At 40.1% G+C, this 13,794-nt stretch overlaps 1 protein-coding gene across 1 annotated transcript in view; it reads right to left on the reverse strand.

The window, feature by feature from the left end:
* LGR5 (leucine rich repeat containing G protein-coupled receptor 5) overlaps window positions 1-13,794 on the reverse strand; it is a 66,242-nt gene that overhangs the window by 24,474 nt on the left and 27,974 nt on the right. The window contains exons 3-5 of the mRNA XM_033161931.1: window positions 12,672-12,743; window positions 10,452-10,523; window positions 638-853 (exon numbers count right to left, since the gene is read on the reverse strand). Coding sequence (XP_033017822.1) covers window positions 638-853; window positions 10,452-10,523; window positions 12,672-12,743 — 360 coding nt within the window. The remainder of the gene's footprint in view (window positions 1-637; window positions 854-10,451; window positions 10,524-12,671; window positions 12,744-13,794) is intronic.

Consider the following 13,794-nt stretch of genomic DNA (forward strand, 5'->3'; position numbering starts at 1 on the left):
CTGCATGTAGTTATTGGGTGATGGGACATGTAGACCAGGGAAGACCAGACTCGGAAAGCTCAGTCTGGATCTTTTCACCGCATGTAGACTCAAATATCTACATATGGATAATAATTTGTATCATTCCATTTTGTGCTTCTATAGGTGACGGGAGAGATCTTTTTGAAACCCATAATAAATTGTTTTTAAAGTGATCCAGTCAAGTGACAGACATTGCATCTCAAGTGTCTATCTGTTCTACTGAAACAGCAAGTGCAATCAAAGCTTATTCACCAGCATTTTTTTCAGTACTGCAAATGGCAATGAATTCGAATTTTGTATCTTTTTACATGGGCAAAAGAAGCCATATTATTCAAGAGTGTGTGTGTGTGTGTGTGTGTGTGTGTGTGTGTGTGTTAGGATTCAGGAACAAAGTGAAGAATGAAGTATTTACAATCTCAACATCTATTTCATTCAACTAGCCACATTAACCAACTGTTAACCAATTTTTGGCTCTATCAATCATGTCACATTTTTGCTGCTCGCATCTACTGAAAGCACATTCTTTCTCTCTTATTCAGTTTATATTAAACCAACTACTTCAAGATGCAAATAACAAAGTTCAAATGTTACACTTTGAAATGCAATGAAAACTTACAGAACCACCAAACTGGAGAGGTTTCCAAAAGCGTAATCTGGAATGTGGTATATTTTGTTCAGAGCCAGTGTCATTGCCTGAAGCGCTGGCAAACTCCTGAAAGCTTGCACTGGAATTTCTGTCAGAGAGTTGTCATCTAACCACAGGTGTCTCAGTGAAACCAAGCCGCTGAAGCAGTTGGGGGGCACGAGGCTGATATGGTTAGCATCAAGGCGTCTAAAAAAAACAAACCAGAAACGTTGTTATTATTATTATTTTGCAGGAGAAAAATCTGCAAATGAATGAATCTAACAGGGAGCAAGCAGCAAGTTTCTGCTTTTGAGAATAATAATATCCCAGTTTTTCAATACTTTCTTTTATCTTCCCTTTTGTGTGCTGCAAACAACTGTAAACATTTAATCACACATTGATTAACGTCTGTTGTGGGCCAGATATGGAAGAGAATTGCTTCATGGACCAGATTCAGCTTTGTGGGCTTCCAACCGGCCATTTCTATCTTGAAAGCACACGGGTTAAGAATCATAAACCATTTTGTAAGCTAGAAAGGGCTACAATAAAAATGTGACTTGCCATTCTTAGCACTATTATAAATTGCCTCACTGAATCAATGTTTTAAATATAAAGGTGATGGCCCATTCTCCATGTGTGGTACTGGGCAGCTCTACCGGTGGTAACAGAAACGTAAATGTGTGACAGAATGGAGGGGTACTGAATCATCCTTCCTCATATGTTTTCCAAATCCAACTTTCAATTAAAGGTCCCTTTTCAGTTAGCAAATTCTTTATTTTACCTTAACTCAATGTTCTTCCTGAGGTGAATCTAAAGGCACGAAAGAACTCCTAATTGCTGGCTCTGGTTGTTGCACCAGGTTGTCCACCAGGGTGGACTTTAGTAATACACCATTTTTGTATTACTAATACAAAAATGTAATACACATTTTTGGCACCCTCCCTCCTCTTGCCTTCTGCTTTGCACATTCTCTCAAGTGCACTGCATCATAGTTTTGCGCCTCCTCAGCTTGGCACCCTGTGGGGGGGGGGGGAACCACCTGCACCGCCCCTAAATCCAGTGCTGAGACCACTTAACTAATCTAATTGTAGAATCCTGAAGAAAAGCAACAGGGTTTATTCCACAATGCCATAGTGCAGGTGTCACCAGTTTCCTTCAACAAACAATGCAGGCTTATAGCAAAACCACAAAAGTCCTCAATGCACACAGTCTATTTGCTACTGCATAAGGTAGTCAGCACAGCAGATGTAATTTCTCAGCACTGTTTAGCAGCTAAGATAGATTCTTTGGTGGTTTTTGAAACGAAGGTTCCAGCACAGTGTGATCAGCAGATCCTGTTACCTCACTTGCTCCTAGTTCCATTGCTTTTGCATCCAAACATTTAACAGTCTTTCGCTTTCCTGCACTTGCAGGGATGGAAAAAGGAGGACAGGGACATAAATCCAGGGCTCATCCCTTTAAACCTGGCATAGAGAACCTGTGGCACTCTATTGTTGCTGCTGCTGTCTGGGCCTGATGGGAGTTGGGAGTCCAACAGCATCTGGAGGGTCAGAGGTCATATCCCTCTTTAAAGGAAAGCAGGACTTAAAAAATAAATAAATCTATAGTCTATCCAGTATCTGCATCAATATTCCTTTTACTGGATTTCATAGATGTATTGAATTACATTGCTTGGAGAGCGAAAAAGGTGTTATAGCACAACCCAAGGACCCAAAACCAAAATGCATAAGGAACAATATTTGATACAACATTACAGTTGGAAGTAACTGCTCCTTTTAAAAGTATGTAGTAGTTTTCTTTCATAGAGTCATGAAATTGTAGAGTTAGAAAGGACCCCAAGGGTCATCTGATCCAGCTGCCTGCAATGCAGGAATCCTGCCCACAGCCATCCCCATAGCTGTCAACTTTTCCCTTTTCTTGCGAGGAATCCTATTCGGAATAAGGGAATTTCCCTTAAAAAGGGGGGAAAGTTGACAGCTATGGCCATCCCTGGGTGGGCTTGAACCACCAACCTTCCGATTAACAGCCGGACCTATTGCACCATTGGGGGCTTTGTTCTTTAGATTAGCGGTCTCAGAAATGAACCACAAGAAATGGTTAAGCCCAATAGGAATGAAATGCCTTCAATGAATCAACTAAAAAAGTCACAAAAGAGTTAGTTACCTTCTGAGCTTCATAGAATTGAAGCCTTCCTGGGCAAGGATGAAGGAACCCAGAGCTGATTTTTTTTTCTATCAGGTACTTGTTTACATAGGAATTATTACTGGATTTTTTGTGGTTTTGAGACTGGATTTAATTTGGTTATTATATTTGAAATATTGTTAGAGTACTTTTACATGCTAGCAACTTTGAGTTCCTCAGAAAGTAAGGGAATAATAAACTAGGCAGAGAAAGAGGAAAACACAGCACTGGGAGGTGGGGTATTTCTGGGAGCAACTGCAAGTTTTGCTTCCATTTTTTTATCAACAGCAGTTTAGTGTTGCATTCTAACTTTACACTGTGGTTAAAGCCCATGGGCTGAAGTTGCCTTTTGTCAAACAAGGCTTAGTTGAGATTAACCACACGTCATCTGCTTCAGAAAAAAATGACAAGCTGCAGTTAATAAAATAATGAAAGCAAAAGCTTTTGGTCTTCTTCTTGCAGCCATACTGGTGGGAGGTAGGTTGTTGGTACACAAGCCCAAGGCTCATTCTGAGTCATTCCCATCTCAACCATGGTTTACAGTGATGCCCAAACTAGCTCTCTTCTCAAGTATGGTTTAGGTTTACAGAGAAGTCCAAACCAGCTCCGTTGTTTAGGAAATACTTTGCAGGCTAAATAGGTTATGTCCAGATAAATGATACAAAAAAAGAAAGAAAGATGAAGTAAAAATATGCTTAAATGTTTTCTTTTTTCACTGAACTAAAAAAAAATGCAAGCAGACCAAGTAATCTTGTACAAGGCACAGCTAGCTCATTTGAAAGAAACTGGGCTTTATGGCAGGCCTGTTAATCTCTTTATTTAAAGCTGCTTCTTCATTTTCGTTCATGTAAAATGTCAGGTCCTTTCTATCTACTTGTTCACAGTATTTCTACCTACTGCACGAGAACAAATAACAATTTCTGTGGCTTTATGCCAGGCTGGCAAATAACTGAGACAAGGTCAGTTGGAACAAATTTATAAAAGTTCAGTGTCAAAGCCCTTTTACAATTAAATTTTCAATATGAAAACTGACATGGCAGGCTGCAGGGACAAAGCTTCCAAAACAGCTCACAAGGTCTGTCAACAAATGGGTAAAGCTGGAAATGTTTAGAAATTCCCCCTCTGCAAAGGCAACAAGAATATTTTGTGCTACGTTTCCAAGTAAGATATACTTTGAATGGAAATACAAAGTTTCTTTGCATTTAGTCAGAAAGGCATTTCTTGTCTGTGTGACGTTTCTGTCTAAGCCAAGGACTTTAGAGTTCACCAGCTTGACAGTTACACTGATTAAAGCTTCATTTTAAAAACCTTTTCTTTAATCAATTCGCACGTGTGTGTTTTTCTCTAGCAGGGCTAACATCCTGCCTTATATATGACCTATCTCTTTCTTCTAGCACTGCTGCTTATATTACCGGTAGTTGGGATTGCAGGACATTAGGCATAAGCCTGCATGATATGCATGAGCAGCGGGCATACTTTGTACCAAGGCACCAATAAAATCAAGATTTAACCCTCTTAAATTAAACAATAAATGATGGGCTGTCTGCATTTTACAATAATTTACTTCAGGGCCAGCTCCAGTGTCATCTGCAGTGCCATCAAGTGTCATCTTGCTGAACGGAATGGTCCTTAATGTGCACAGGAGTGATGGGTGAAAGGAGGCACCACTGCACACCTGACCTCCTGGCAGCAACGTCTTGCCACTTGCTAGGAGAAGGTGAGGTGGTCAGTGCTGTGTGAGTGCATCAATGTGCCTACACAACATCCATCACAGCACCCCTTTCTCTCCTGGTAAGCATCAGAGGCCAGGTGTGTGATGCAGTCCCTCCTCACTGACTACTCCTAAATGTGCACAGACCTGTGCACCGTCTCCACTGAAATATTCAAAGTAATGACTTGCAGAGCAATCCAAACCCTTCTTACACCAGACTTGTTGGGGGCGGGTGGGTGTTGGATGGAGTGGAGGCACCTTTTGGCTAAGCTCTACCAGCTGAGCCAGCTTCTTGTTAGCCTCTGCCAGGAAGTGACCCAAGCGATGCTCCGTGGGTGGTGCTGACCTCCTCCATCCACATGCTGGAGTATCAGCAGAGTCCACCACAAATGGAACATTCCGAGGGAGGGGCAGAGGCAGGGCTGAGCTATTCAAAGATTCGCTGGATCCTGAGCTGGTCTCTTTGCTGTCAGGAGATACCATTGGGCCAATCTTGACCCAACAGCTGTGCCTGCCTAGAGCTGTTGCAGGGCTGGGCCCAATTGTCCCCTCCCTACTTTCTTGGCAACAGCAACTTTGGATTGTGCCCTAAATTGTTCTATTGGTGGCAGAGGTATAGTTGGTAAGAGCACCAGTGGTCAGCGCAGCAATTGGTTGTAAGCAGCTACAAGCCATCTTACATTTTCATTTCCCACAGTGAATAATAGAATCAGTAGAGTTGAAAGGGACCCTGAGGAACATCAACCCTCTGCAATGCAGGAATATGCAGCTGTCCCATATGGGGATTGAACCTGCAACCTTGGCATTACAGTGGTACCTCGGGTTACATACGCTTCAGGTTACATACACTTCAGGTTACATACTCCTCTAACCCAGAAATAATGCTTCTGGTTAAGAACTTTGCTTCAGGATAAGAACAGAAATCGTGCTCTGGCGGTGCAGTGGCAGAGGGAGGTCCCATTAGCTAAAGTGGTGCTTCAGGTTAAGAACAGTTTCAGGTTAAGGACAGACCTCTGGAACGAATTAAGTATGTAACCAGAGGTACCACTGTATTGGCTCCCCACACTAACCAATTGTGTTATCCAGACTGTGCCTCAACATTGCAGGAACCACTTCTACCATAAAGTTTCAAGGTGATTTATATATTGGAACAGAAAACATAATAAAAATAAAAGTAGGTAGGATCAAAAAGAATCTCTGACTAAAAGTAATCCTATATAAATTCAAGACAAATAAAACATCCAACTGCCACTGCAAACATTAGTATAAGCACTATTAAACAGCCACTAACAAAGCCATCAAACCTCACAAAATAAAAATTAACAGCTAAATGCCTGGGTGTGGAAGTACATTTTGACCTGGTACTGAAAATATATCAATGTTGACAACAGGCAGGTCTCCCTAGAGAGAGCATCCCACAGTTTTTTGGAGGGTGGGCACTCTGCATGCCCTTTGGAGTCATTCATCTTTTTTTTTTTTAAAGAGTTTAGTTATGCGTATTAAGTTTAAACCTTTAAATGTTACAGGATATATACCTAAGCTTACGGCAAGCATGCTGTACACATCTATACAGAAGTAACTGTACTAATTTCCCATTCAAATCCAGCAAAGTTAATTTTTAACATGCCAAGCTAAGAAGCTACTGTAGCATGTACTACTACAGAAAATGCAACCCAGTTAAAGAGTTCACAAAGCAGTCTTAAAACCTACCGCCACAAATGTTCCTTTGTTATCTAATCTTTTCTTTTATTCCTAAGTACCATTTTTCTAGTTACAGATAATAAAACTTTTCATTAGTGATTGTGCTTCCTGTCATAATGTAAATAATGCATGCTGATCTATAAAACATGCAATGAAAACCTTAACGTTTTCATTCAGTTGTTTTAGTTGTGCTGATCAAAGTTTTGGCACTTTCAAAGCTAAATCCATTAGCTCATAAACTGTACCTTATTTATAATTTAAAATATATGGCTAACATGTGGAAAGTTTAAAAGCAGCTATTGTGCTCAAAAGAGGGCCAATTTAGGGATACTTTTTTATTATTTCCTACTATAGATAGCATATAAGCAAGAATATAACATGAAATTGATCATGAACTCACTTAAAATGTCCAAATCTTGCAAGGAGAATTCACGAAGCATAAGGAATGCAATCTAGTGTCACTTTTAATAACAAATTGTGCGTGCTCTGGCCATATGCTCTGCAGCTTATGTAGAAAATATTATACTTTAAGAGTTATGACAATCAGTCTTTCTCATTTATTCTCGTTATATCTAGGAATAAAATACTGATTCCTTATGCTACTACAGTGCAATTTCTGGGCTACAGCCATGAAGTACATTCACCTCAGAGAAAATACAGGATCTGAGAAGCCATAAAGGGCATTGAAGGAGGAAGTAAGGAATGAGAACTAAAGATGCTCAGAGGCTATTCTTAGCTTTCATCTAAGGCCTAGATGTCAGTTTGGGGCATTCCAAAGAGATGTATAGAGGTAGGATTTCCTCACGATCACCTTCATAGGTGATTTTTTTTTAAAAAAAACCTTTCATATTATTTGTGAATTCTTAAAGAGATGCTATACAAAATCTGCGCATGTGCACCTGACACTAGAAAAATTTCCACCATGAATCACATGGAAAATATTCCAGGAAATAGCCTTATTAGTCTGTTGCAGTTTGAGGATAAATCAAATGCTCTATCGTGCTGAACTTTCATGTGCAACCGTCTGCTCAATGAAGTCGAATATAGTTTTGTTTAGGCACGCACTAAGAACCAGAGGAGTAGATAAAGTGGCAGAACTAAAAGCAGTGTTTTCCATTACAAAGTGGTGCCTTGGTTCTTGAACGGCTTGGCTCCCAAACAAATCGGCTCTCCAACGCCGCAAACCCGGAAGTAAGTGTTCTGGTTTGCGAATGTTTTTTGGAAGCTGAATGTCCAATGCAGCTTCTGCTTGAATGCAGGAAGCTCCTGCAGCTAATCGGAAGCCAAGCCTTGGTTTTCGAACCATTTTGGGAGTCAAATGGACTTCCAGAACAGATTAAGTTCAGGAACCAAGGTACCACTGTACACATAATTCTGGATGTCTCTCACATTCCTGATTGAATAACACTGTTGTTACCTGTGAGGAAGAGTTCCATGTGGACAGCTAAATACCGGTACATAGGCATATGTTGCATCAAAATTTAAAAATATTGAATTGATTTCAAAATCACTGTTGAGCTTGCAGGAAGAGTTTTTTGTTTTTGTTTTTTGTAAATTACCCCACAGTCCAAAGAGCATGAACACCAGTCTGCCTCCACACACACAGGTGGAATCTAGACATATATAAAAAATGTTCTGAAAATGCTTCTTGAAAAATATATTGAATTTGCCATATCTCACCATCACGATCTAGTGTCACATTTCTATCATGCACTTTACAACACACTTAAAACATTTTATTTGCAGCTGTGTAGCTGAGTACACAGACTGCTTAGAAGTTTCCCCAGAATTCTTCCTTTTGAGTAAATCAAAAAGCCCAGTTCCTGATCCTTGGGATTTTTTTTTTACACAGTTCCCAGTGCATCTCAATTAATTCACAGGTTTAGTCTTTCTGGGGCTCTCATATTTCTTCTGGGTCTATCCCCTGGTTGTGGGTCCGAAACCCGCTTCTGCAGCTGCTTCCAGACACAATTTCAGGATCCCAGCTGTTTCCTCTCTGGCACATGGGGAATCAAGCATCCCTAATGCACAGTGCTCCCTTTTAACAGGATGCAACTTCAAGCAGCTCATGAACTAAGAGGCCACCCCTACTCCCTGCTGCTGCTGCTGCTGCTGCTGCTGCTGCTACAGCAGCAGCAGCAACAACAACAGGTCAATAGATTTTCATGGCTGGTACAAGCAAAGTCAGGATGGGCAATGAAGAGATGGGCTTGCAACCATGGGAACCCAGTGTCACATTTGGGAACCCAGTGTTCCTAAATGTTGTGGGGCAGGCAGTCCCAGCATTTCAGCACTTGCAGAGGAAGTTATATACAAATCAGCATAAGGATGCAGTTAGTAGAGGGCTTTCAAGTGAAGGCGGAACAGAGCTTGAAAACTTGACCCACCTTGCCTTATGCAGAATCTCATTGCAGCACGTGGCTGGAGCAGAGGCTACAGATTGATGGACCAATGGTCAGCCTTGGTATAAGGCAGCTTCCCATGTTCCCAAGAGATATTTAAAAAATCAGTACCTTCATGCAAATTCTGTTTTATGAGACCTGCCAGCCAGGAAACGTTCCCTACCCCTGATCTAAATAAGCACTGGCCATTAATATCTAGGTCATAAATGCCTGGTGGTTTAAAGGAATAGGCTACTTATCCTACTCATCCTAGTCCAAAATGCCTATCATCCTCTCAGACACTGGTAAAAGGAGGGATGGGAAGAAAACCTGTTTGCCCCATGGTGATCTAGTAAATTAATTCTGCATTTGGGAGTAGAATGTGTCTTTTCAGGGGGCCAAATGGATCTGTTTGTGCTAGATGGAAGAATAGGCATAGCTGTAGAATTCCGGGTAACCTGTAGACAAGCAATAAGATTGGCATATGAGCAAACTGGGGCAAAGCCATCAGAATTCAAACAAAACACCTTCAAATGAACTAACTTCTAAACCATGTCATACCTTAAAAGAAAGCTCCCATTTTGTAGAAGCTCCTAGTTGGATTTTAAGGCTTTCAACTCCTTTTTTAAAAAAGAAAAGAAAAGGTTTCCCCGGTTTTGAATAGTTTCAAAGGAATCCTCATTGTAAATCGGAAACCAAGACGCAAATCACCTTATGGTTAGAAAATTACTAGGCTGTATGAAACGAGAAACTGAATCTATGCACACCTTTATCAGACAGGCACTAACTCATTTTGGAAGAAACAAATAATCCTGGTTTTCTTTTCTTCAAAAAGGTCACATTTGCCAACGATCCTCTTTCAACTGATAGTAGCCTCCTCTGTACATGTACTTATCATTCCTATCTGCTGTCTGCTCCACAGCTGTTTAAAGTTCCTACTGACCACTCTCATTCTCTTTTTATTTTAATTTTGTCACCAAACACCCTTACACAGTCAACACAACCTCTCGGTTTTCTCTCCTTCTTTCTCCTTCGCCTCCTCTTTTCTATCTTCTGGAAAGGCATTTGCAACAAAGAACGAGAGATAGTGAGATAGTTTATTTAGAAACTCTGTTGAAAATTCGACTCTCTTTCAACACCACAAAGAACCCTTTGTTTATATGGCTTATCATATAAATAAACACTTACTATTTAGGTTGTTGGAGGAAGCAACACAGGTTAGCCTGAAGCACAGACTTAAAAATCACTAAAATTGGAATGAAAGTTTCTTTCCGAAATGCATTTCTGCTGTAGTATTCGTTGGGTCTCGTTTGTCAGATTTATTTCAGCAATCACGTGGACCGTAGGCTTACTTTCATTTAAAGTAAAATATTGGATAAGACAGAATTCTAAGTTGACACACAGGTGCAATACATTGCTCAACCCTTGTTTTGCAGTCTTTGAAACACAAGAGGAAGAGAGATTATGCCTTTGTGGCATAAAATACTAATTGTACATTTATTATTTTAATATATATTGAATGGGACACTCTCAATGGAGGGCTTTAGTACATCTGAATCTGTTCTATCTGAAAGAGAGACCAAAATGCTCAGGGAAGCAATTCTTTATTCAACTATTTTTTTTGTTTAAGCAGTAAGAATTATACTTTGAAAAAAGTTGTGATCTTGTGCTTCATTTGTATACTATTATTTCTGCCATGTAGTGTCACTTTGTACTTCAGATTATGCTATTTTTTATAATTAATGAGAGCAGAGGTTATACAATGACATACTTTGGCATAATCACCATTAACAACCATGTAGTGTATTATAGGGTATATGTATATACTTACAGAGACTGGAGAGAGTGCAGGTTCTGGAGTGCTTCAGCAGGAACTTGCTTTAGCAAATTATTCTGAAGCATTCTGCGTTTGTATAGAGAGAGAGAGAGAGTTAAACAATTTTAGCCTACAAACCAGAGGTCAGTGTTTAGTATATTACACTGGTATAACCCGCCTAGAAGGAAAATGGTTAGTAACATGGATGTGAGATCTGGTCTCCAAAACAGAGTGTACCACCTGCTAGTTACCCATATTCTGAAAGCAAGGTATAGAGATAAAACCAATACTTTGTATAATTTGAGAGCCAGTGTAGCATTGTGGGGATAGCTGGGAGACTCTCTCTTAGCCTAAACTATCTTACAGGGTTGTTTTTAGGATAAAATGGGTAGGGGAGAGAAATACATGGAGGAAGGTAAGATATTAATGAGATAAATTAATAAAATGTAAGTGTGTGCCTCTTCTCATCATTTAAAGAGCTGTCCAGATTTCCCACTTGGATGGTTGTTTTCAGAAGGTGATGCTTGAGGTTTACTCTTATGCCCCGTGGAGTCTTCAATGCGGGGTTCCTCATATTTCAGTTTTATTCCCTATGCTGTTTAACATCTAAATGAAACCACTGAGCGGGATCACCTGGAATTCTGGAGTAGATTGTCAGCAATATGCTGATGACACCCAGCTCTACTTCTCCTTTACATCCGCAGGTGAGGCACTTGTCTTGTCTCTGCAATGGACTGGATGAGAGCCGACAAACTGAAGCTTAAGCTGGATAAGACTGAGGCTCTTGATGGGGTTACTTTCTCTCTGAGGGAGCAGGTATGCAGCTTGGGGATTACTTTTAGATCCTTTGCTGTCGCTTGAGGCCTTGGGGGTGCAGAGTGCCTTCCATCACCTTTGGCTAGTGGCCCAGCAGCATCCCTACCTGGACAGGAATAGCCTAACTTTTGTTGTCTATGCTCTGATAACCTCTAGGTTAAATCATTGCAACACATTATACATGGTGCTGCCCTTGAAGACAGTGCACAATTCAGCAGCCACTTTCATCACCAGGACAAGATGATTTGAGCATTTAATGCTAATCCTGGCTTGAACGCACTGGCTGCCAATTAGTTTCTGGACCCAATTCAAAGAGCTGGTCTTGACCTATAAGGCCTTAAATGGCTCAGGACCACAATACCTTAAGGACCACCTCCCCCCCCATATTAATTTACCTGAACCCTGTGGTCATCATCTGAAGCCCTGTGCCAGCTACATTACATATATTTAGGCACCAGGTGAAAACACTCCTCTTCTCCTTTGGCTAACTAAACAATATATGGCCTTTTGGACTGTGTTATGTTTGTAGGGTTATTGTTTTTGTTTGTTACTATAGCATGTGTTTTGTGTTTTTATATTGTAAACTGCCCTGTGATTCTCAGATGAAGGGCGGTATAGAAATCTAATAAATATTAAATACATAAGAACACAGAGAATAAAATGCAGCTTAGAAAAAACAACCTAGAAAAATAAGAACGAAAACTGGAATTACACATCTGCAGAGCCCTTGCTAAATAAGTATGTTTCAAGGAGGTGTAAGAATATAGTCAAAGGCAGAGCTGCTTAACTTCAGAAGGAAGATGATTCCACACAATGGGTGCAATCATGGATAAGGTACTCCGCTTCTCAAAAGGAATATGTTTCAGCCAAAAGCTAAAACCTGCTTGGTTTCATAAAGACCTGCTTGGAATGTACTTCACAGTTTAACAAAGTTAAGTTTGTTAACAGTTAAGTTTATCCTTATCTGACTACATCTACCAAGAAATAACATAAGATATGGGCGTTACGTTTCTTAAATACTATGGTATTTGCAGTAATTAATCTACTCATTTTGTCCATCTTCCTCCCCATATAAATAGAAATAAAAGTGACCTCCTTTTTTCCATCCTCATTGGAAATGTCTCTGAACTTTGAGAACTAAAACCTGCCCTTCTGTAGGAAGTTAAAGAAACAATTACAAAATGAGATCTTTATTTGATATTATACAGAGACATGAACTTTATGAGTGAACTCATTTTGGGACATCACCCATCTTTCAAAGTTTCAAAGTTTAATAGAATGAAGCAAATGCCTTATTTTTTCTAAAAGCATTAACCATCTTTTTCTGATCATACTCTGATCAAAATGAACAATTCAGGGCTTTAGTATTAGGCCCTGAGATCTTTTATACAAAGCACACAGAAATGTTGGTTTACTTACAGTACTTTAAGGCTGAAAAGCCCAGAAAATGCTCCTTTGGGGATGTGTGTCAAGCCATTTCCTGCCAGACGTCTGCAGGGTTAGAACAAAAAAAGATAGATTTTATTTTATGTGGAATTAATTTGGATGTTAAAATACACAGGACAGTTATATTGGAAGCACCAGGGCTAGAAGGAGTTGTTTAAGAGCCCAGTTTTGTCATCATTAACATTCCGTGTGAAACATTTTGTAACTACACAGTCCATTTACCGTCAGCTGAGCAAACGCATTTGCTTCAATAAACCTGGCTTGCAGTGCATGCCTAATTGTCCAACCTGTTCTGCTTCAGTAGCAAACAATGCAAAATTACAGAATGCAGATTGGCTACTATTTTCATAACTTTACATTTGCCCCAGTAGACATGAATTTCCCCCCGTAGACATAGAAAGCACACAGATAAATTGACAAGCTTCATTAGCTACAAGAGAGCACATGGTTACAAAAATTGTGCACGTTCCTTCACAGTGTTGTGCTTTAAAAAGCCAACTGGTCATGAAGGGATAGAAATTACATGTGGAAATGAGTTGATGATCATTTGCCTTTCTGTGTTACACACGTGCTTCTTAAAATAATGTTAACTGCTGCTGGGGGAAAGTATCAGAGGAATTTGATAAATGTCATGTCAACTTTCATTTCAAATACGGTACATCACTGACAGTAGCGGGGTAGCAAGGAAGAGGCACTGCCCACCTGCTCTCTTAAGGGAGAAGCATGGGCTGTTTCAAACAGTAGTTTTGAAAAACACCTTAAGCACCTGAAGACAGCCTCCAGCACTCAGCAGTATCACCCCTGACCTGCCACTAGCTAATGCAATGTGGTGCACCCACATTATGGCCATTTTTCCCACCAGGTTTTTTCCCCACCATTTCCCCCACCTTTTAATTCAGCCAGCACTTTTAATTTTAATTATTTGCTTTGGTGCATTTAAATGTGCACCCAAATTGCTTTCCCTTAAAAAGAGATAGATAGATAGATAGATAGATAGATAGATAGATAGAGAAGATAAATAGATAGCAAGGGCTGATCTGGTTTGGGGGAGGGGTGTAGGATACTTTATATTCTAGGTTCTGTGTTTTTATGACAT

Source organism: Lacerta agilis, chromosome 10 (assembly GCF_009819535.1).
Source record: "Lacerta agilis isolate rLacAgi1 chromosome 10, rLacAgi1.pri, whole genome shotgun sequence".
NCBI lineage: Eukaryota > Metazoa > Chordata > Lepidosauria > Squamata > Lacertidae > Lacerta > Lacerta agilis.